The sequence below is a fragment of the Littorina saxatilis genome, linkage group LG6 (assembly GCF_037325665.1).
Source record: "Littorina saxatilis isolate snail1 linkage group LG6, US_GU_Lsax_2.0, whole genome shotgun sequence".
Lineage (NCBI taxonomy): Eukaryota > Metazoa > Mollusca > Gastropoda > Littorinimorpha > Littorinidae > Littorina > Littorina saxatilis.
In genome coordinates, this window is record NC_090250.1 from 38,371,956 (window position 1) to 38,393,661 (window position 21,706).

The 21,706-nt window shown below is 43.7% G+C and overlaps 2 protein-coding genes across 5 annotated transcripts in view; both read right to left on the reverse strand.

Moving 5' to 3' along the window:
- Window positions 1-5,791, reverse strand: part of LOC138969167 (phosphoglycerate kinase 1-like) — a 36,249-nt gene extending 30,458 nt beyond the window's left edge. For 2 of the 4 annotated variants that reach the window (XM_070341892.1, XM_070341891.1), the window contains exons 1-3: window positions 5,644-5,791; window positions 3,797-3,870; window positions 2,237-2,308 (exon numbers count right to left, since the gene is read on the reverse strand). In XM_070341892.1, the coding sequence (XP_070197993.1) occupies window positions 2,237-2,308; window positions 3,797-3,870; window positions 5,644-5,730 (233 nt within the window). In that variant the 5' untranslated portion in view covers window positions 5,731-5,791. Of the gene's footprint in view, window positions 1-2,236; window positions 2,309-3,796; window positions 3,871-5,621 lie in introns of all 4 variants that reach the window. The other 2 variants (XM_070341895.1, XM_070341894.1) reach the window with 2 other exon arrangements.
- A 4,812-nt stretch (window positions 5,792-10,603) lies between these two features.
- On the reverse strand, window positions 10,604-20,649 carry LOC138969168 (flagellar attachment zone protein 1-like). Its single transcript, XM_070341896.1, has 3 exons — window positions 20,461-20,649; window positions 15,461-17,453; window positions 10,604-13,758 (listed from the first exon to the last, which is right to left on the reverse strand). The coding sequence occupies exons 2-3, from the start codon at window positions 17,088-17,090 to the stop codon at window positions 13,352-13,354; spliced, it is 2,037 nt and encodes a 678-aa protein (XP_070197997.1). The 5' UTR covers window positions 17,091-17,453; window positions 20,461-20,649; the 3' UTR covers window positions 10,604-13,351.
- Window positions 20,650-21,706: the final 1,057 nt, after the last annotated feature.

Sequence of the window (21,706 nt, forward strand, 5' to 3'; positions counted from 1 at the left end):
GAACCGAAACATGTGCCTGGCCGGGAGCATTAGCTTTCCTAGGCGTTTTCTTAGAAGGCGAAGACTCAGCAGCTACTTGCTTAGACGAGTGCCGCTTCTTGGCGCTATCCGCCATGACCAAAACAACTCACGAAAAATTTTGTAAACAAGAAAATTTTCACAAGTTCAAATTACAGGTCAAAACGCCCACAAACACAAACAAAAAACAAGAACGACCTCACCTCAATATGTAGAGAAGCGAAGACAAGCTAGAAGAAACCAAGAGGTAAATGACCAAGTCCGCAGACGAAGTGTCAAAAGGCTGAACACAGCCAGAGCGTACAAAAACGCGACCAGTCTCACTGCTCGCTGAGTATGGAATGATGCATATGGCGGTGTATGCGCGCGCATACGGAAGTCGGAAGTATGTATTAATATGGCCTTATGGGATTGGTCACTCTTTTTTTAGAGGGGCTTCCCTTGGTTACCAAGGGGATGCGTACAGCGTTACCGGCACTGAACTAGGGTTAATTGCTATATGTGAGTTGGGTAAGATATGTAATTTAATGTACATTATTTGCCAACCATCGACACTCCGAAAAAGAGATAGCGGAAGTCCATATGATTGTCAGACTGATTTTTCATTGGCTCCATCCTAACGACTTGTTAGTGGGCATTTCATTGGCTACAGATTTGTAACAGAGCTTTTTTTATTGCCAGAGTGTATACAGACTCATCGATCCTGTATACTTGTAGCATCGTCAGTCCACCACTCATTGCAAAGACAGTGAAATTGACAATCCAGAATAGTGCGGTAGTGGTTGCACTGAGCAGGATAGCATGCTTTTCTGTATCTCTATTCTTTTTACCTTTCTGAGCTTGCTTTTGATCCAAACCAGTGATGTTCCAAGGACTGGAGGGCAACAGGACAAAATGTCCTGAATCAAAAAACTGTGTTCTGAAAACTTAGTTTTTTTTATAGAATGAAACTTCCATCATTGTGACTTTTCGCAATATGACATTTAATATGACGTAAGGTATGTGTTGTACTTTTTTTTTAAGGGAGAGAGAGATCCTTTACAAGTATTCCATCACGGACTAATTCAGTGCCCAATCATAAAGAGCAAGCTTGTCCCACCCCCACCACGACAGCGCCGTACCCATGACCAGCAGTTCTGCCTCATCAACACCAGAACTCGATCAGTACAGAGGTGGATCATTCCTACCGAGGACTGTTAGTGTTAGGGACTGGAACCACCTTAATTTCCAGTGAAACTGTCGAGGCAGCAACAGTTGACGCTTTAGTGTCACGAGCCTCAGCAAATTAAGTTACAGTTCCTGACAAAACTAGGCCCTTACGGATACGGACTTTTGGCAATGTTTTACGGACAATGAAAATGACTATCACAATGACCAGAGCACGCAAATGGATTCTAAAACACCCTCCTTTTCATGCGAGAATCAGAATCTGAGAATGATCATCCTCAAGATCGTGGGCATTACCGGTGTAGGATCCGGTCCGGTCCCCCCTCTGAAGTAGTCCCCCGGGAGACCAATTCGTGGCAAAAACTGCTCTATAATGGTCCCCCTTAGACATCCAGCCTCGTTTTTCTTAGGCATTCAAGCCATTTTCAATCTATATCTTCGTCCAGTATTATGTAGTGCACAGACAGCAATCTCTTTGTTTGACTATATTTTGCAGAAAATAAAATAGATCTGATTTATAATGCCGTTCAAAAGAAAAATGACATGAAATAAAATGAATAATAAATAAATACTGATAAGAAGAAATGAAACCAGTCTCTGATTCTTTCCTTTCTTTTCTCTAAAATTGCTGGTAACATTACTAACATTGTAACAAGAAAAACGAGGCTGGATGTCTAAGGGGGGACCATTATAGAGCAGTTTTTGCCACGAATTGGTCCCCCGGGGGACTACTTCAGAGGGGGGACCGGACCGGATCCTACACCGGAAAGAAGAAGAAGAGAGAGAGAGAAACAAAACAAAATCATTTGCTGACAATGGTGTCCTCTTTTTGACCTGATTTTACTCTAGCAGTAGCATGCCACTAACAAATTTATAGACGGCCGCGCTCTTTTCACAAAAAGGTGAGCAAGAGAGAAAGTAATGGAAGAGGCCTTGACCTTATCAAGGTCGCTTTGTTTGCCAAGGTCTCCGCTCAGAAAATCTCCCGGTTTAAAATTTTAGTCGAAAAGCAAAGAACGATTGTTAACTATTTCCGGTAGGTCTGACTTACCTCATCACAACCCGCTGTCCTTTCACGTCAACCTTGTCGATGCTGAGTTTGTTTAGTGCCATTTCTGTTGATCTGTGTATAAACAAATGAAGATGATCTGTCTCGGAGCCGGCGTCTGCTGAAAAGCGCTTGTTCGTCCAAGGGAGCTAACGTGAAAACTAGCAATAGGAGTCAAGAGTTATGCAGCGTTTCTCATAAAATCGAAAGTAGCTTTGTCTCTCCGGTTTGTTCTTCACTAGTCTTTTTGTGTGGGTCGGTTTTCAAGGTAGTTGGCCTGATTGTGAGTGTGTGTATGCGTGGGTGTGAATATTATGTCTCATATTCCATCTCACACGGCATAAATAAATCCCTGCGCCTTGAATATGTGCGCGATATAAATTGCATAATTTTTTTTAAAAATAAAAATCCCTGCGCTTAGAACTACCCACGGAATACGCGCGATATAAGCCTAATATTGATATTACCTCCACTGACTTTAGCCTCATGGTAACTGAGATTCCCTGAACCATCATTATATTTAGTCAAGTTTTGACTAAATATTTTAACATCGAGGGGGAATCGAAACGAGGGTCGTGGTGTATGTGCGTGTGTGTGTGCGTGTGTGTGTGTGTGTGTGTGTCTGTGTGTGTGTGTGTGTGTGTGTGTAGAGCGATTCAGACTAAACTACTGGACCGACCTTTATGAAATTTGACATGAGAGTTCCTGGGTATGAAATCCCCGAACGTTTTTTTCATTTTTTTGATAAATGTCTTTGATGACGTCATATCCGGCTTTTCGTGAAAGTTGAGGCGGCACTGTCACGCCCTCATTTTTCAACCAAATTGGTTGAAATTTTGGTCAAGTAATCTTCGACGAAGCCCGGACTTCGGTATTGCATTTCAGCTTGGTGGCTTAAAAATTAATTAATGACTTTGGTCATTAAAAATCGGAAAATTGTAAAAAAAAATAAAAATGTATAAAACGATCCAAATTTACGTTTATCTTATTCTCCATCATTTGCTGATTCCAAAAACATATAAATATGTTATATTCGGATTAAAAACAAGCTCTGAAAATTAAATATATAAAAATTATTATCAAAATTAAATTGTCCAAATCAATTTAAAAACACTTTCATCTTATTCCTTGTCGGTTCCTGATTCCAAAAACATATAGATATGATATGTTTGGATTAAAAACACGCTCAGAAAGTTAAAACAAAGAGAGGTACAGAAAAGCGTGCTATCCTTCTTAGCGCAACTACTACCCCGCTCTTCTTGTCAATTTCACTGCCTTTGCCATGAGCGGTGGCCTGACGATGCTACGAGTAAAATGGCATTGCGTTCAGTTTCATTCTGTGAGTTCGACAGCTACTTGACTAAATATTGTATTTTCGCCTTACGCGACTTGTTTTTTTAATACGCCGAGTCAGTTAAAGCCGCGCATGCACTGAACCCGGCTCAGCCTAGTCCTACGCCGCAACACTGAGAAACTTGAAACACTGACAACCACAACAACACCACAACAACACCACCATTATCACCACCACCAACAACATCAACACGTGTTTGTGATACGTACTCATTTTTCGTTTTGCAGCATGGCGGCATCTTTTCTTCGTCTTTCAGTTTCTCACGGCAAAACTGATCCTTCGTCTGAGAGAGAAAGAAGGACAAACAAGTCAAGGCAAGATAAATACAATCAAGAACAATTACTTCTTGATCAGAGAGACACACAGAGAGAGCGAGAGAGAGAGAGAGAGAGAGAGAGAGAGAGAGAGAGAGAGAGAGAGAGAGAGAGAGAGAGAGAGACTAAAAAAGAGAGAGAGAGACTCAAATCAAATCAAATCAAATCAAATCAAATTTTATTTTACGAGGGTTGTGGCATAAGCAATATAAACGAGCTTCTTTTCAACCAGCCCTCAGAGAGAGAGAGAGAGAGAGAGAGAGAGACAGAGAGAGAGAGAGAGAGAGAGAGAGAGAGAGAGAGACTCGGAGCGGAGAGAGAGAGAGAGAGAGACTCGGCTGAGACGGAGAGAGAGAGAGAGAGACTCGGAGAGAGAGAGAGAGAGAGAGAGAGAGAGACTAGACAGAGAGAGAGAGAGAGAGAGAGAGAGAGAGAGAGAGAGAGAGAGAGAGAGAGAGAGAGAGAGAGAGAGAGAGAAAATAGAAACAACACAAGACTGAACACAACAGCAACAACAACAACCATGAAATAGATACGTGGAAAACATTGCTGCTACTTAAACTTCCGAAACATTAAACATCAACATATTCATTTACAATATACCTATGAAAACAATTGTCTTCGTCGATTGCATAATATATACATTTTGCAAGGGATCTACACCGTCTCTACATCTTAATACTGAAGAAAGTGGCATATTTCCAAAACTATTTAGAAATCTCATTCTCAAATCAGAATACAATGGACAGTGTAATAAAAAGTTGTGTTCATTCTCTTCCACATTTCCACAGAGAGAGCGAGAGAGGGAGAGAGAGAGAGAGAGAGAGAGAGAGAGAGAGAGAGAGAGAGAGAGAGAGAGAGAAATATATGAGAGAGAAATGTATGAGAGGAGAAGAGATAATTATTAATGATGTCACCACGCACCAGGACCATCTTGAAATATGAAGGTTGGGCGCTTCATTATTCAGATTTCAAATGGGCTGTTCACACACACACACACACACACACACACACACACACACACACACACACACACACTCACACACGCACACAAACACACGCACTCTCACACACACGACACACACACACACGCAATCACACACTGAAAAAAAAACACACGCACACACACGCGCGCACACACACACTGCGCACGAACACAGTGTACACACATGCATGTTTATAGTGGTGTGGTGTGTGTGTGTGTGTGTGTGTGTGTGTGTGCGTGTCAGTGTGTGTGTTGTGTGTGAGAGAGAGAGACACACACACACACACCAAGGGCGGATCTGGGGGGGGGGGTTACACGGGTTACGTAACCCCCCCACCCCCCACCCCCCCAAAAAAAGTATTTTGGTAAGAGGTTTCAGAGGTAATTTATTGGCTCAGGATGCACCAGATAGCTCTATTTTGCTCCTTTGGATTAAAAAAATTTCAGGGGGGGGGGGGGGGCATGCCCCCGGACCCCCCTAGAGGCTTAGGCACCTTCGGCGCCGTCAACTTGTATCTTCGCAGTCATTTTGTAACCCCCCCCCCCCCCCCTCCAAAGTGAATTGATCCGCCCTTGCACACACACACACACACACACACACGGACACACACACAGACAGACAGACACACACACACACACACACAGACAGACACACACAAACACACATACATACACACACAGAAACACACACACACACACACACACACACACACACACACACACACACACACTCACAAACACTGGCATGTGAACAAACCAGGGCTGTTTCAACAACGTCTGACACATGTTTTGTGGACGGAGGCTGCGTTCGCCGGAGCGCAGGGGTGGATTTGCAAGCACCCATAAAAATGGATGAAATACCTTGCACTCGGCACCCGTCCGGTGCTGAGAGAAGATGGCCTACTTTTTTCCGGGGACGCAGATGTCAGATGTTGTCATTTCCTGTTCATGACGTAGGAAGTGTGATACGGTGACGTCATCGGATTCTTATGAAAGTTTTTGCTCCAGTGTTCTATCTGTAGTTTTGTCTTGGCCACCAATATCTCCTGATTGTCTTTGTTAATCGAGTTTTAGTTCGGTGAATCTCGTGTAAATAACTTATTATACTAATGCTACGTTAACACTATTATGTTCCCGGCGGCCACGGCAGCCCCGTTTCAGGCCACCGTAGACAAAACGGGATGGACTTGAGACAACGTGCGGGGACGGAATGGGCAAACGTGTCAGGCCATGATTGCCGTGGATGCCGTGCCAGATTTTTAAACTGTCAACAAATTTGCCACGGCAGTCACTGTGCGGCCGATTAGAAACCTAGTTGGCCGTAGTGAAACGGAGTAAACGCAACAAAACGTGACAGTACGTATAGGTCTTAACAAAACTTGGAGGCGGTCCTAGGGGGTCCGTAGTGGGACGGGAAGCATGTATATTCCCCGGCATCTCACGGTCCTTTGAAGTTTTTGCACGTTCTGCCGCGTTCACTGTTGCTGCGCGTTTTGTCCCGTTTTGCCACGTTTTGTCACGTACGGTTCTCACAGCAACTTAAGGTAGCCGTTTCGTCGCATCCAATCACGACGCATCCCGGCGTGTGACGGTTTGCGGGCCCGGTGTCACGAAATGAAACCGCTGCTGAACAATCCTTCTCATTGCGGTCAATGCGCATGCGCCAATCTTGGACTTAAAAAATGCGACCCTTTGACCGAACGAACCATGGGTTATATTATATATATATATATACGACTTGTGTCTGTCTGTCTGTCTGTCTGTCTGTGTGTGTGTGTGTGTGTGTGTGTGTGTGTGTGTGTGTGTGTGTGTGTGTGTGTGCGCGCGATGCACGGCCAAAGTTCTCGATGGATCTGCTTCAAATTTGGTGGGCATATTCAGGTACACCCGGGACAGGACACAACCTGGTCGATATTTCAACACGTGCTCTCAGCGCGCAGCGCTGAACCGATTTTGGTTCCACCTCAGCTACCCGGGCCCCCATACCGACACACCAAAGCCGCTAGACCACATCACAACGCCAAAGTTCTCGGTGGATCTTTTTCAAATTTGGACACCGTATTCAGCTACACCCCGGACACAATATCATCGATGAGATATTTCAACACGTGCTCTCAGCGCGCAGCGCTGAACCGATTTTAGTTTTTCTGTTCATTTCACCATTCCCAGTAACTCTTCCTTATCTTCTCCAGTGTTTTGCGTTTATCTCCCTTCCTTCGTGTGGCTTCAATCCATATTCCCGTTTCTACGTTACTATTTTTAGAATGTCACTGCGCTGTCCAGAACGCTTCCCTTGCACCCATAAGTTGTTCTTACTGTCAAAGTGAAAAGGTCGAATCAATTTATAGCCACGCGAAAAATACACTGTCACCTATCTCTATATATTTATAGATATAGATATACATATATATATATATACGGCTTCTCTGTGTGTGTGTGTGTGTTTGTGTGTGTGTGTAAGCAACACCTGTGGATTATAGAGTTCTGTTTGTGATGGGGTCTAGCGGCTTTTGTCTGTCTGTATGTTCTGGCATTTGAGAAGCCACAACAGATAATATAGGGCTAAGAAATAAGCTCTAAAATTCTCAATCCCGTTTGACAGGACTTCGCCTTCAAAGGTGATTGTGGTGAACCGCCACGCTGTCTGTCTCTGTCTCGCGATTCACCCCGGCGAAGCCGGGTATTCCTCTAGTTATATATATATTATGGTTAGGGTTAGGGTTAGGATTAGGGTAAGGGTAATTAGGGTAAGGGTTAGGGTTAGGTTGTTCACGACCTGATTTATCTCCCCATGTTAGCGCATGCGCATTGACAGCAATGAGAAGGATTGTTCAGGCCGCAGAGTTTTCAGTTCGTTACACCGGCGCTTTACGGCGCGTTGCGTTCTACTACGGTCTGACACGGCGCGCGCGGTCTTGGAGGGAGTATAAAAACCGGGCCCGGGAATGTATGCACCCAACAAACATGCAAATACAAATCTTCTTCGCCTTGAGCATTCATGTTGCCTCCTCAAAATCTCAGGATAAAATGATTGCTATTGCTTGGGAGGCCTCCTTTTATATCCTGGGCACAAACGTGCTCCAAAGCTGCCCGGTGTCCACGTTTCATCCGTAGAAAGCCTTGACAGAACGTGAAAAACGTGTCAGACCTTGATCAGAACGTGAAAAACGTAAGGGCCGGGAGGGAACGTACTGGCATCCGTGGTAGACCGCTGGCCGAACCGCAATGCGCCTTTGAGCCTCCGGGGCTAGCACCCCCTTTCCCACCACGGCCCGTCACGGATACCGTGATAGACCGTAAGAAAACTTGAAACGACCTAAAAAAAAAAACCACCTTGAATACAGAGAACAACAAGGAGGGCCCAAAAGGGGAAGTATCATCACGATCACGGGAAGGGAAATTTTAGCTTTCACGATCACAGTTACCTTGATTTTTTCACGGATCACGGGCAAAATGTACGTTGAAAATAAAATGCTTTGCAATAATGCCAATCACGATCACGAAAACAAATGACGATCACGATCACGAGACTTGATTTTTTTGTCATCACGGATCACGGGCAAAGTCCCATCACGATCACAGAAATGGAAATTTCGGCAATCACGGTCACAGAAAGGTAAAAAAAACGCCAATCACGATCACGATTTTAAACCCTTTAGGGCCCTCAACAAGAGGCGAAGCCTTCAAGGCTCATGTAAGAAATCGACAAACAGTAACACAAACTCAATCACTCCGTCACACACACACACACACACACACACACACACACACACACACACACACACATATACACACACACACACACACACACACACACACACACACACACACACACACACAGAGAAAGAGCATAGGTGAAACTGTGCAAGAAAGCGAGACACTAGATCTAGATCTGTCTGTCTGCATGTAGCCTATTTACAGGGACACGACTGCCAACTAGTCTCGGCCCGCTCAAAACAATGACCGAGACTTTCAGTAATTCCTTCGCGTGACGTCTAACCCTCTTACGAAATAATGTGACGTCTTCAAATGTTTCTACCACAGACATACACACGCACGCACACACGCACAGACAGACAGACAAAGTTACGATCGCATAGGCTACACTTCGTGAGCCAAAAATGGCCAAAATCCCACGGCGCACTTCGTTTCGGGCAAACGGGGCTGCCGTGGCCGCCGGGAACATAGTGTAAACGTAGCATAAGGCAGACACTGAAATAGACAGACAGGCAAGCATACACACACTGATACACACACTGATACACACACAGATACACAGACAGACACGCACACACACACACTGACACTGACACAACACACACACACACAACACACACACACACACACACACACACATCCACACACACCACACACACACACACACACACACACAACACACACACACACACACACGCACACAGACACGCTTGCTTGCTTGCTTGCTTGAACTGCCGTTTTCTCAAGCACAACAACGAACACAAACATTACGAGTCAAGTGGTCCTCTGATCAAAGTACCAAAGACTGAGAGGTGACAGGTACACAAGCATACAGACTGCAATAAGCAAGGCAGTCATGAAACCTTCTCAACAGTTAACATGCACACCAAAAAACCAAGACAATGAAAGAACAGTGAGTCAATTAATGGAATTCAGTGGGTTTTATTTTGTATTACTTCAATATTGCGAATGAAAGCTACGGCTACATAATTTACGATATAAATAGGCTAATTCAAGGATATGAAAGAAATTACAGACGATCATCCCATTCAAAACTGACGATGAAATGAACCACCCCTTTTGGTCTGAAGCTAGAAAGAAAGAGAAGAAGAAAGAATATGCAACAATTACAAGATATGCTGGTTATTCTTTTAACAGTATGAAAGTCATTGACACTTCCGCACTTCTTGTCAATGTTCATTTTTGATTAGCTTAACCAATTAAGCACATGATGTTGTGTGTTACCGCAACACGGTGGCCTAGTGGTAAGGCGTCTGCCCAGTGAGCGGGAGGTCGTGGGTTCGAACCCCGGCCAGGTCATACCTAAGACTTTAACATTGGCAATCTAGTGGCTGCTCCGCCTGGCGTCTGGCATTATGGGGTTAGTGCTAGGAATGGTTGGTCCGGTGTCAGAATAATGTGACTGGGTGAGACATCAAGCCTGTGCTGCGACTTCTGTCTTGTGTGTGGCGCACGTTGAATGTCAAAGCAGCACCGCCCTGATATCACCCTTCGTGGCGGACTGGGCGTTAAGCAAACAAACAAACAAAAAAATGTTGTGTGTTCATCTTGAAAACAAGGCCGAAGAAAACATGTTTATATTCTTTGTAAATTAGTATAAACATGATGTTTTGTGTCCTAAATGTTGTCTCAAAATGTAATTAATGAAAGCGAATCACTTTTCCTGTGAATGGTGATGTGCATGGACATTATCACTGTAACTATATTCACTTCGGCTCAATATATTGTCTCCCTTCCTCCAAAAGCGCACCACTGAAACACATGTTAAAGGTACACTCCTTCTCGTGTCAACATTTTGGCTCATAATCCCAGCGAGAATGATGTAAAAAAGCAAATCACTGCTTATTCTATTACCCTCGCAAAACAAAAAAAAGAATTGTCAACTTAAATTGTCCCAGATCTGAGGGCTTTTACATGGGGCAAGACCATCCCACCACTTTGACACCGCCCCCCCCCCCACCCACCCACCCACACCCACACTTGTACGCACACACGCACGCACGCACACACACACACACACACACACACACACACACACACACACACATACACACATACACACACACACACACACAAATCATCATCCTGACTGCTTGCTGTGGTGAGTTGGCATTTCTGGATGCATTTTTTCCTCAATAAACAACTAGTGACTTTTACGAAATTATTTCATAAACAAAAACTCCCAAGGTGTGAAGAGAGCACCAAGTCTGTTCATCTGTTTGGTATTCTTATCCCATGTAAAAGTCTGGCCTAATCTGAGATTGCGAGCCAAACTTTAAGAAGGAGTGTTCATTTTAATGTAGCCAAGATCGAGGCCTTGTCCGCATGATATTTGACCATACAAGAATAAAAGTGACTGGCGATTTTGACTAAAAACAACAACAACAACAACAACAACAGCAAATATCCAGACATATCTATTTGTGCCTGTGATCCAGTATCTAAGATCAAAATATCTCACAAAATAAAAGTGTGATTTACGGATACAAAATCACGGTTCAAATAACAGCACAATTCAAAATAAATGAATCAAGTAAATAATGCACAACAGGCAGTACATAAACGCAAAACAAAAATCAAATACATGTAACCTCCTGTACTGTATGAAACGATATCACATTTATAGCTTATTACTATTGTTGTTCAAATGAACACACATACTAATTTAAAAAAGTTCATTTTGCTTTCCGTCACAGACAACTTCTGCATTTTCCTTTCACGCACAATGAGATTTTTTTTACAACTTTGATATAACAGCGCTGACCTATATCTCTTTTGAATGAACAAACAAACAAACAAACACACAAACAAACAAACACAAACAAACAAACAAACAAACACACTTTTATCACACCCGTTTCAGAATAATCATCACCCAGTATTAAGCAGTTTGATTAGATCAGCATTGCCGGGTGAAAAAGATGGCTCGGCAATTTTTCGGTATCACATTCTTACTTGTAAAGAGGTTTGCTATAAACTCACAAGTCTTTCTGAAGTTATTTTAGTCCTTTCTTTCCGAGGGTTTGAGGTTTTTTGCAACTTACCCGAAGAGGAACCCTAATGTGCTTGTTACTTCAAATAAATCATAATTTATATTTTGAGTCGAGTATAGCCGATTATCTCAGAAAAGTCCTTTAGTAACTTCAAATACATTGGAACGAAAATGTTAGTTGAACCCTAGCATATAACCACGTAATGTCCCAAATATATAGACACTAGTTCTGGGGACAGAAAAACCAAGTTAGCATAGAATGTTAGTTAAAGGCATATTAACTCGATGAATATACACGCTAATTGCTTTACCAACAGCTGGAGACATGCTAAATTAAGTTCCCTGCAAAATATTGTGGTCTAGGACCCCTTAAATGTTGAGATATTTGAATTTTTATTTTGATCTAGATCGTCCTATTTATAGATTTGCCAACAGAGGGAACGTTGACGCAAGGGAAATAACTCCGCGTCTTTGTTGACATCCTCACTTTTTCAGAGGCTAGAACAAGCTGTAATGCATGTATATGGTCCGCGCATTGCGACATATCGTCATTATATGGCCTTATGATGCATTTGACATCGATTGTGGGCAAACTACACTTTGTAAACACGGGAGCGCGTACATATGCCTTTAAGATAATTATCGCTTATTTTAGAACGCTCATGTGGCCCAACAGAATGTCATCATGACGCAGGCATTTCTTCATGACATTAACTTAAAAAAATTCATTTAAAGAGGAGACAAGAGAAGGTATCTGTTTCTTGGATGGTTTCTCTTCTCGGATGGGGCATCAAATAAAAAGGGCTTGTGTAAAATGTAAAGATGCGGGCTTCAACCATGAGAGCAGCAACAATATTCGACAACTCTTGGACAAGAACTGGTTTGTGAAAATGTGACCCTCCGCCACGAAATGAGTCGCATGTCACCTCGCGCGGTTCTGCGCTGCTGCTTAATATAAGTCCGGGGAGTGTCTGGTAACAGTGTGAGGGTCACCTTAGTCACAGGCTTATAACTCAAACAGTTTTTGCTCTTTTCTAAAACGGTTTTCACCACTGGATAGAGCATAAAAAACTCGTTAGGAAAATGTAAAAATATGAAAATCATGCAAAGGTGACATGCGACTCATTTCGTGGTGGAGGGTCACAAATGTCAAGTAGGAACGAAAGATTCCTTCGATATTGTGTTTGGCAACTGACAAAGAGGTGGTACCCATGGAGAATGTTACAAAATCTCACACGCCTCTTGGTCAAGAATTATCTCAAGAAACCTCATTAAGAAGCAATACGAAAAAGGTTAGAGAGGCATTCAACCGGAACTTAAAAAAAGAAATGCTTGAGAAACACATTCAGCCAAGTGTTCGAGAAACATGCAGCTCAAACTCGATAAAAAGAATTCGTGAAACGTACGCTTTCAGCAAAGCGTTCGAGAAAACATCCAGCCGCAAACGTAGAAGGTGTTTGAGAGGAAAGTTCAGCTTTTTAGACTTAAAATGTGTTCGAGAAACTATTAAAGCCAAGTCTCCGATAAACTTCCAGCTCAAAACTCAATCAAATGTTCGAGAAAAACGCATTCAGCCTAGCGTCGAAGAAACGTCCAGCCGAAAACGTAGGTGTTTGAGAAACACTTTTATGCGAGTGTTCAAAAAAATCCAGCCGAAAAGTCTGAAAGCAAAAAGTAAACGCGAGTAACAAAAATTCAGTCGGATGTTCCTCTCTCTCTATCTCTGTCTCTCTTCTCAAATCGCTGGCTGAAGCAGCATCCCACTGAAGCTGGTCCACCAGCCGCCGCCGAAGGTGTACTCCCGGTCACCATACGACCTCAGCCACACCCGCTGGCCGGGCTTGACCCACACAGCCGTGTGGCACGTGGACCATCTCGTGCTGCCGGACACGAGGAAGCCCTTCATGTCGTTCTCCACAACGATGGCCATCTTGCATTTCTTCTCCTCGTCCATCTTGCAGGAGCTGGCGCTGGCCATGAAACAGTAGGAACCCGCCACGGGAGCCGTGAAGATGCCGGTTTCGCTGCTGTAGGCTCCCCCAACGTTGCTGACGATGGCGTCACAGACGACAGGCTCCGAGGACGTGGTGATCTTCTCCTTGTCCAGCACGGCGTGGAAGGCCACCTGGACACTGGAGTTGGCTGGACAAAAGACAGGATAGTACTGTGAGGGTGTACGAGCTAGCTAAACTAGACACTATTTTACAACAGAGGTACTTGACAAGAGTTGGATGGAAAAACAAGGACACGAGATACTGTTGTACTGTAGAAGGCGGGGAACTGTGTATATTCTACTACCGTGGTACCTGTTGGAATTGGCTGGGAAAATATACGAGATTATGATGTAATGTAAGGGTGTAAGAGGCTGGAAACTATTCTACTACAGAGGCACCTGTTGGCTGGAAAAACAAAACAGGAGACACTGTTGTACTATAAGGTTGTAAGAGTGATACTCTGTACTGAACAAAACAATGGAACATGGAAGGAAAGAAAGAAATCATATTAAGCTACAAAAGCAGATTGAAATCGATGAATTTTGTTTTTTGTAACTCTGTCACCAACTTCGATGATACATCCGTAAGCAAAGTTTAAAAAGATCATGCAAACATAGTCTGTACATTAACAGACGTGCATTTCGGTTTTATAATTTCATAACTGTGCATTTCAACACCATGTCCGCAACGCACTTGCAAGCCTACTGTTAATTCACAGATCCAATTTTCCTGTCACATAAGAAAATATTTAAGAAGCTGAACAATAGACGAAATATCTCCGTCGGGTTTGTATGGGTTGTGGAAGAGTGATCTTTTCTTGGAAAACCTCTGTCAAACATTGGAGGGGCCAATCACTAGCGAGGGGAGTGTCGGAAACTGTGACACGTGCTCACGTCCACGTGTTTCCGACACACTCATCGCAAAATATTGGCCCCTCCAATGTTTGGCAGAGGTTTTCCAAGAAAAGATCACTCTTTACAATCCCATACAAACCCGACGGAGATATTTCCGAAAATCGTCTATCCCATGTCCATAGCAGGATGCTCATATGCATCTCTGTAGGGGAAAACGTGTTGCGAGTTTTCAAAATCACGAGGCTACTCTGTACCGTCAATCAAAGTAGAGGGCAATACATACGTTACCGATACAAATGTAACTGTCGCCTAAAAATACATACTGAGTGTTGACTTCTGAACAAAATATGCAAGGGATGTTGCTTTTTTGAAGGAACCTTGAGTAGAATGGTATTCAGGGCGAACAAGTCTTGTGAAAACCCCTGTGTGATCTGCACTAGTTTACTTTACATCAGTATTGACGTCACTATAATTATTGCATCTAATTTCTGAGAACGGGTGAATTCATAATTCCTTGCCAATCTTTACAGAGGTGTCAAGTACAGAAGAAGGTAGAACCGGGAACCCACCAGGCATAAGGCGCCAAGGCAACCTGGCAGATATAATAATGAAGTAAGCAGGCAAACAATAGCTAGCTATCTCCCCCCCTTTCCCCGTCGCGATATAACCTTGAATGGTTGAAAACGACGTTAAACACCAAATAAATAAAGAAATAGCTAGCTAGACAGTAGGCTCAAGGACGGACGGTCGGACGGACGAATTGGATAGATAAAAGCAAACTGACATATTCACACGGTCACAAATCGAATACGTGCGGAAAATAATACTAATACTATAATGCAAGAAAACACACACACACATACACCCCCCCACACACACACACACCACACACACACACACACACACACACACACACACACACACACACACACACACACACACAAACACGCACACATACACGCACTCAAAACACCCCGTTAAAAAAAAAACACTCACCCATCTTAGTTTGCAGAGATGTGATTTCTTGCTTCCACTGTTTGAGGGAGTTCTCCAGGGCTTGGCTGACCTTCTCCAGGGTGCCGAGTTTGCCCGTGTTGTTCACCTGGTCCTGCATGACTTTACCCACCTCGGTACGCAGACGTTCGACGCCCTGCACCTCCTTTCTGTTGTCTTCCAAGCGGACGATGATCTCTTTCTTTAAGTTGGCGTTCTCGTTCTTGATGTTGCCGACCTCTTGCTTCAGGTTGCCGCTCTCCCCTTTGAGGTGGTTGAGTTCTTGCTTGATCTTGCCGTTCTCGCCTTGTAGAGAGCCCACGTCTTGCTTCAGCTTGTTGTCGGATTTCAGGGCCGCCGTGTCTTGCTTCAGTTTATTGTAGTCGTTCTTCAGAGCGTTAAGCTCCTGTGTTAGCTGACCATTAGCTCCTTTGAGGGCCGCTAGTTCCTGTTTCAGCTTCCCGTTTTCTCCCTTGAGGCCGTTCATCTCCTGCTTCAGTTTGTTGAGCTCTGAAAGAAGCTGGGCCGATTCTTGTTTTAGTCGGTTGTCTGACTTGAGGTCTCCGAGCTCTTGTTTCATCTTGCCGTTTTCTCCTTTCAGTCCTGCCAACTCCTGTTTCAGCCTATTGATCTCCTCTTGAAGACTTGCGGTGAGTTGCTTCAGCCTGGTGTCTGACATGAACGCGGTGGCTTCCTGCTTGAACCTGGTGTTTTCGGCCTTGACTCCTGACAGCGACTCGTTAAGTCGAGAGTTCTCTCCTTTCAAGGCGGCCAGTTCTTGCCTCAGCTTGGCGAGCTCCGCTTGCAGAGCGGCAATAGCTTGCTTCATTCTGCCGTCATCCTTCACAGCGTGAAGCTCCTCCAGCAGCTTGCTGTTCTCTGCCTTCAGGGTCCCCATCTCTTGCCGCAGCTTGGCGATGTCGCCTTGGTTCGTGGTCAGGGCTTGCTTCAGACGGGTGTCGGACATGAATGCAGTGGCATCTTGTTGGAACTTGGTGTTTTTCGTTCTGAGGTTGGCCACTTCCTGTTGGAGCCTGGCGTTGTCTGCTTTGTAGGCCGCCAGTTCTTGCTTGAGCCTGGCCACGTCCGCCTGCACGAACGCCATGGCTTGCCTCACTTTGCCGTCGGACATGAAGGTGGTGGTTTCTTCCTGGAACTTGGCGGCGTCAGTTTTGAATCCCGTGAGCTCCACGAGCAGCTTGTTGTTGTCGTTCTTGAGGATGGCCACCTCGTGCTTCAGCTTGTCGTTCTCGGACTTGAGGGTGTGCACCTCTTTCATTACGTTGCTGTTTTCGGCGCCCATGGCCTGCAGACTCTGCCGCAGCTGGATCATCTCCGCCAGAAGGGCTTTGACCTTGCTGTCGTGAGATGCCAGGTCTTCGTACATCCTGGCGTTGCGAGCCTCCATATAGTCTTTCAGCTCCTTCCGCAGCCTGTAGATGTCCTGTTGCAGCACGGAGTTATTCTCGTGGGCCTGGTGGAGCTCCTGCCGCAACGACTGGTTCTGCTTCTCCATGTGGATCATGATTTCGTGACACTCTCTGTACTTCTGGGTCATCTTGTCCAGCTGTGTGCTCAGCTCGTCTATCTGCCGGCTCAGGATGTCGAAACATGTTCTCATCTTCTCCTCCATGGCTGCTGTTTGCAAAACGTTTAAAGACACAGACACAGAATAAGGTGGTCAGAGTTCTGATACGCCGATATTGTTTTTACAAAGTCTTTGCTTCTGACAAGTTTTGCATGCAACAGACGCAACAGTTTTTGAAAGCTGAATTTATTAGTTGTTCAAACCGACCTAACCAACGTTCAGTTGAGACGTGAAAACAATATATTAAGTCACATGGGGCATGGAGTGTCACCCATCGAACTTAACTTGGAAGGATTCAGATAATTTAGTGTCTGTCAACTTTTCTCGCGAAGCATTTTCAAGTTGTTTTATTTTGTCGCAATGGGTATATCGCCGGATCGATTTAGGCACTTGGTGAGGCTTCTGATCCTGAAAAATAAAACCCAGACACACAATCGAAACGCGTACCAATGAATATAATTATGCAGGGCAAGACATCAACAAAATACAACACAACACAACACAACACAACACAACACAATACAATACGATACTTTATTTTTGCACTATTTGACGCATAGTTATTTAACAATCACAATCATAAAAAAAACTGTACAAAAACCAAACTAGTGGTGAATTTTGATTGTCTGTAAAATTAATGAAGACCCTTAAGTAACGCTAACTTTCCAAACTGTTATCAAAATTCAAGTGTAACTGTTAAATATCAAGAGATTAAGGTAGAATACTTAAGCACTAGAAACGATGAAACACTAACATAGTGCCTGGTAGCTTAGAAACGAAACAGGATCACTGATCTTTACAAAATGCCTACAAACGTGCGATACATAACATGCTGTTAAGAATCGTATGAAAGAGTACGGAATGCGTAGTGCCTTAGCCGTGCCCCATAAACAGAGAACGTAAAAGAAAATCGAAAGCATTGATCCGCTCGTCTTTCTTTACCTTTTGCTCTCACAAAAAAATCAGTACAAGCAAGTATCTTTTGCTTGCACTATTTGATTTTTTCTTATTTTCCCCCCTGGATATTTGTCTTCTTTCTTATTCGTGTGTGTGTGTGTGTGTGTGTGTGTGTGTGTGTGTGTGTGTGTGTGTGTGTGTGTGTGTGTGTGTGTGTGTGTGTGTGTGTGTGTGTGTGTGTGTGTGTGTGTGTGTATGTATGTGTGTGTGTGTGTGTGTGTGTGTGTGTGTGTGTGTGTGTGTGTGTGTGTGTTTTAATGTGCATACAGTAGGCGTTTTATTTCACCGTCAATGTGACAATGAATTTGATACAGATCTACAAAATAGAAGAATTGTGTCGGAAAATGTTGGTGGTTTTTTTCGGGGGCAGAGGATGGGTGGGGGGTGGGGGGCGGTAGGTAGCTTACGTTAAGCTTCATTGCAGCCGTAAAGGGCGTTTTTAGTTTTAAAAAATGATAAGCATAGCATTCCGCAGTTTCGAAAAAATGTTACACATCATGCATCAGCTTCTTGAATGACGATGAAGCTGGCAATAATATTAAAGTTGAAATTATTAACTAACTATGGCTTTAACAGCCTTTTTTTTATCCTCGGTGTCTTTTCTTTTTCTTTTCACAAACGGAAGACAGGAGAATTCAATTGTGCATGAGTTCCAGAAACGCTACAGCTAGTTCTTATGACAGGGATACAGAAATTACAATCATTTGTAAAAACGGAATAACCTCTCTCTTTTACGTGACATATCATTTTCGTTTCTGTATCCCTGCAACAAGAATTATGCAAATGATTTTGAGGAAAAATGTGCATGTAAGTGATCATGTTCAGGGCCGGACTACCGGGGGGGTTATGGGGGTTGCGCAACCCCCCCCCTAGCCTAAACATGTACCTTACTTATTTAATTTTTTTTTTTATTATTGCTTATTTTATGCCGTTTCATGCAAGGAGCGACCATTTTCCTATCTCAGAATATGACCTACCCATCAGCTTCAGGGGGCTTTGCCCCCTGACCCCCACAACGAGGGGGGGTTCTAGGGTTTCCGGACCCCCCCCCCCCCCAGCCAAAAAATAAAAATATTGAATGAGGTATGCATTTCTTTATTTTACATTGAGTTTCAATTTTTGGGGTATTAATCAGTGACAAAATCTGCTGCCTGAAACTGGTAATGATCATCCTCAGAATGCACCAGATTGCACCATTTTGCATCCTTTTTTTCAAAATTTTCCGGGGGGGCATGCCCCCGGACCCCCCTAGCAAGCTAGGCGCTTTGTGCCGTCGGCTCGGCGCTTCGCGCCTTCACACCCATATCTTCACAATATACTTTTGAAAAAAAAACACTCCTTAAAATGAACTGATCCGCCCCTGCCGCCAGGGGGGACATCCCCCTGGGCCACCACTGGCAACCCCCCCCCTCCTCTTCGCCTAGTCCGGCCCTGATGTTCATGGGAAAATGTTCTCGTTTCGTATAGGCTGGACCAAGTGCGCACGGAAAAGATCCTGTAATCCATGTCAGAGTTCGGTGGGTTATAGAAACACGAAAATACCCAGCATGCTTCCTCCGAAAGCGGCGTACGGCTGCCTAAATGGCGGGGTAAAAACGGTCATACACGTAAAATTGCACTCGTGCAAAAACACGAGCGTACGTGGGAGTTTCAACCCACGAACGCAGAAGAAGAAGAAGTTTGCCGAAAACCACGATTTTTGGAGGCGTTTTGCTTCAGTTCCCCCGAAACTGAAATGCATTTCTAGCCTGTACATTTCAAAAGTACAAGTTTGAGAAATTAGCACTTGTACATCTGATCATAAAGTTTTTAACTTGTCAAATTTGGTCTAACAATGAGCTAATGAGCTTGCTGTAATCAACGGTTGCGATTAGTGTCTACTTTTGAATATGGAGTTAAATTGTGGAAGGTAGCCATGACTATATAATTATAGTATCGATATTTTGCTGCGCGGCATGAACAATGTATATACCCAATTTCAGTACTTTCTTTTGATCAAACTTTACGTTTTGCTTTGTTTCTCTCTGTCATTGTCTGTCTGTCTTTTCCGTCTTTTTTCTGTTTTTAATGTACGCCTTTAATTCACTGAGTATTTTTTCGGGACAGTAACCGTGATTATAACTATCGTAATCTATTTCGTTTAAATATATGAGTGCCTCTTCCTTTATAATGTTACTAACGAATAATCATTAGAATAGTCTCTCTCTCTCTCTCTCTCTCTCTCTCTCTCTCTCTCTCTCTCTCTCTCTTGTAAGATTAGGCTTTGCCTAAAACCTCTATCCTTTTGTAATAAAGTTCAGTTTCAGTTTTAGTTTCAGTTTCTCTCTCTCTCTCTCTCTCTCTCTCTCTCTCTCTCTCTCTCTCTCTCTCTCTCTCTCTGTACTGAAAACACATGCGTCATGGTCGTGCATACATCCAAACACCAACATCCCTACCGAAAGGAAAAGCAGAAACCTACCTCAACGATTGCAGAGATTTCACATCAAAGAATCACTCTCATAATACAACATAAAATCTGGACACCACAGGTAAACCAAAAGTCAGAATTCAGACCAAAACGTGTGCTGCTAGACACCATTTACACCACAGAAATCCACCATTAAAGATAGGGGTAGGAAGCGCTTAGTTACAAAAGGGAGATCGTTGGCAGTGACAACTCGGACAATGTTCCGTAGAGACCATGGTCGCGTCTTCTATGATCTGACAAAGTTGTCAGTCAGTCAAGCAGAGGCGCATGAACATTTTCATATGTCACCTCCAGTAAATCGAAGGGCGTCACTTTCCAGTAAATCTACCTGGGCAAATGCCAAAATAATCGCAGGTGCCAGAAGAATGGTTCCGAATAACTCTCACTAACTCTATTACACATGTCGTATACATTTACAGGACCGGCACGGTTGGCCTAGTGGTAAGGCGTCCGCCCCGTGATCGGGAGGTCGTGGGTTCGAACCCCGGCCGGGTCATACCTAAGACTTTACAATTGGCAATCTAGTGGGGTTAGTACTAGGACTGGTTACTGGTTGGTCCGGTGTCAGAATAATGTGACTGGGTGAGACATGAAGCCTGTGCTGCGACTTCTGTCTTGTGTGTGGCGCACGTTAAATGTCAAAGCAGCACCGCCCTGATATGGCCCTTCGTGGTCGGGTGGGCGTTAAGCAAACAAACAAACACAATACATTTACAGCGCTTAACTTTCCTTTGTTTATCAGATCTACCTGAGCAAAGTTAACAACCAAAAAGTGAACAAAATGAAATTCGTTGTTCACTCCTCATTCTATTTCTATTGTAGATAAATTGTTTACAAAATCTTAAAGTGGGATGTGCACGAATAAAGAAGCTGTTCTGTTCTTTTACACACTCGGCGTTGAAGCAAGAAAGGCAACTTACCGATTATGTGTGTATAAAGTCGATATGATGTAATGCTTGCTTTGAAGCGGAAGGTGCACATTTTATGTAACATAAAGAATGTAATTGATACTGGACTACAGCAAAGCATCAACATTGCTAAAACGAACGCCACCATCTTGAATCTCATAACTATATGTATGTTCTTTGAGTGTATTTTTTGTGAAACCAGAGACGCCTTTTGTTTTCATATATTTAGAAATGCTCTGTAAATTGAAGGTTAATTCCTAACTTTTATGATCAGTCTTCATGTCATTTTAATTTCTGTGCTGTTGAACATAACAATGAGGCAGTAGTGC

Bases quoted from the DNA above. Each gene is read 5' to 3' on its own strand.
- LOC138969168 (XM_070341896.1), bottom strand. From the start codon at position 17,090: ATGGAGGAGAAGATGAGAACATGTTTCGACATCCTGAGCCGGCAGATA. The intron at 13,759-15,460 runs GTGAGTGTTTTT...TCTTTTGTCCAG, and splicing joins ATCTCTGCAAACTAAGATGG to CCAACTCCAGTGTCCAGGTG.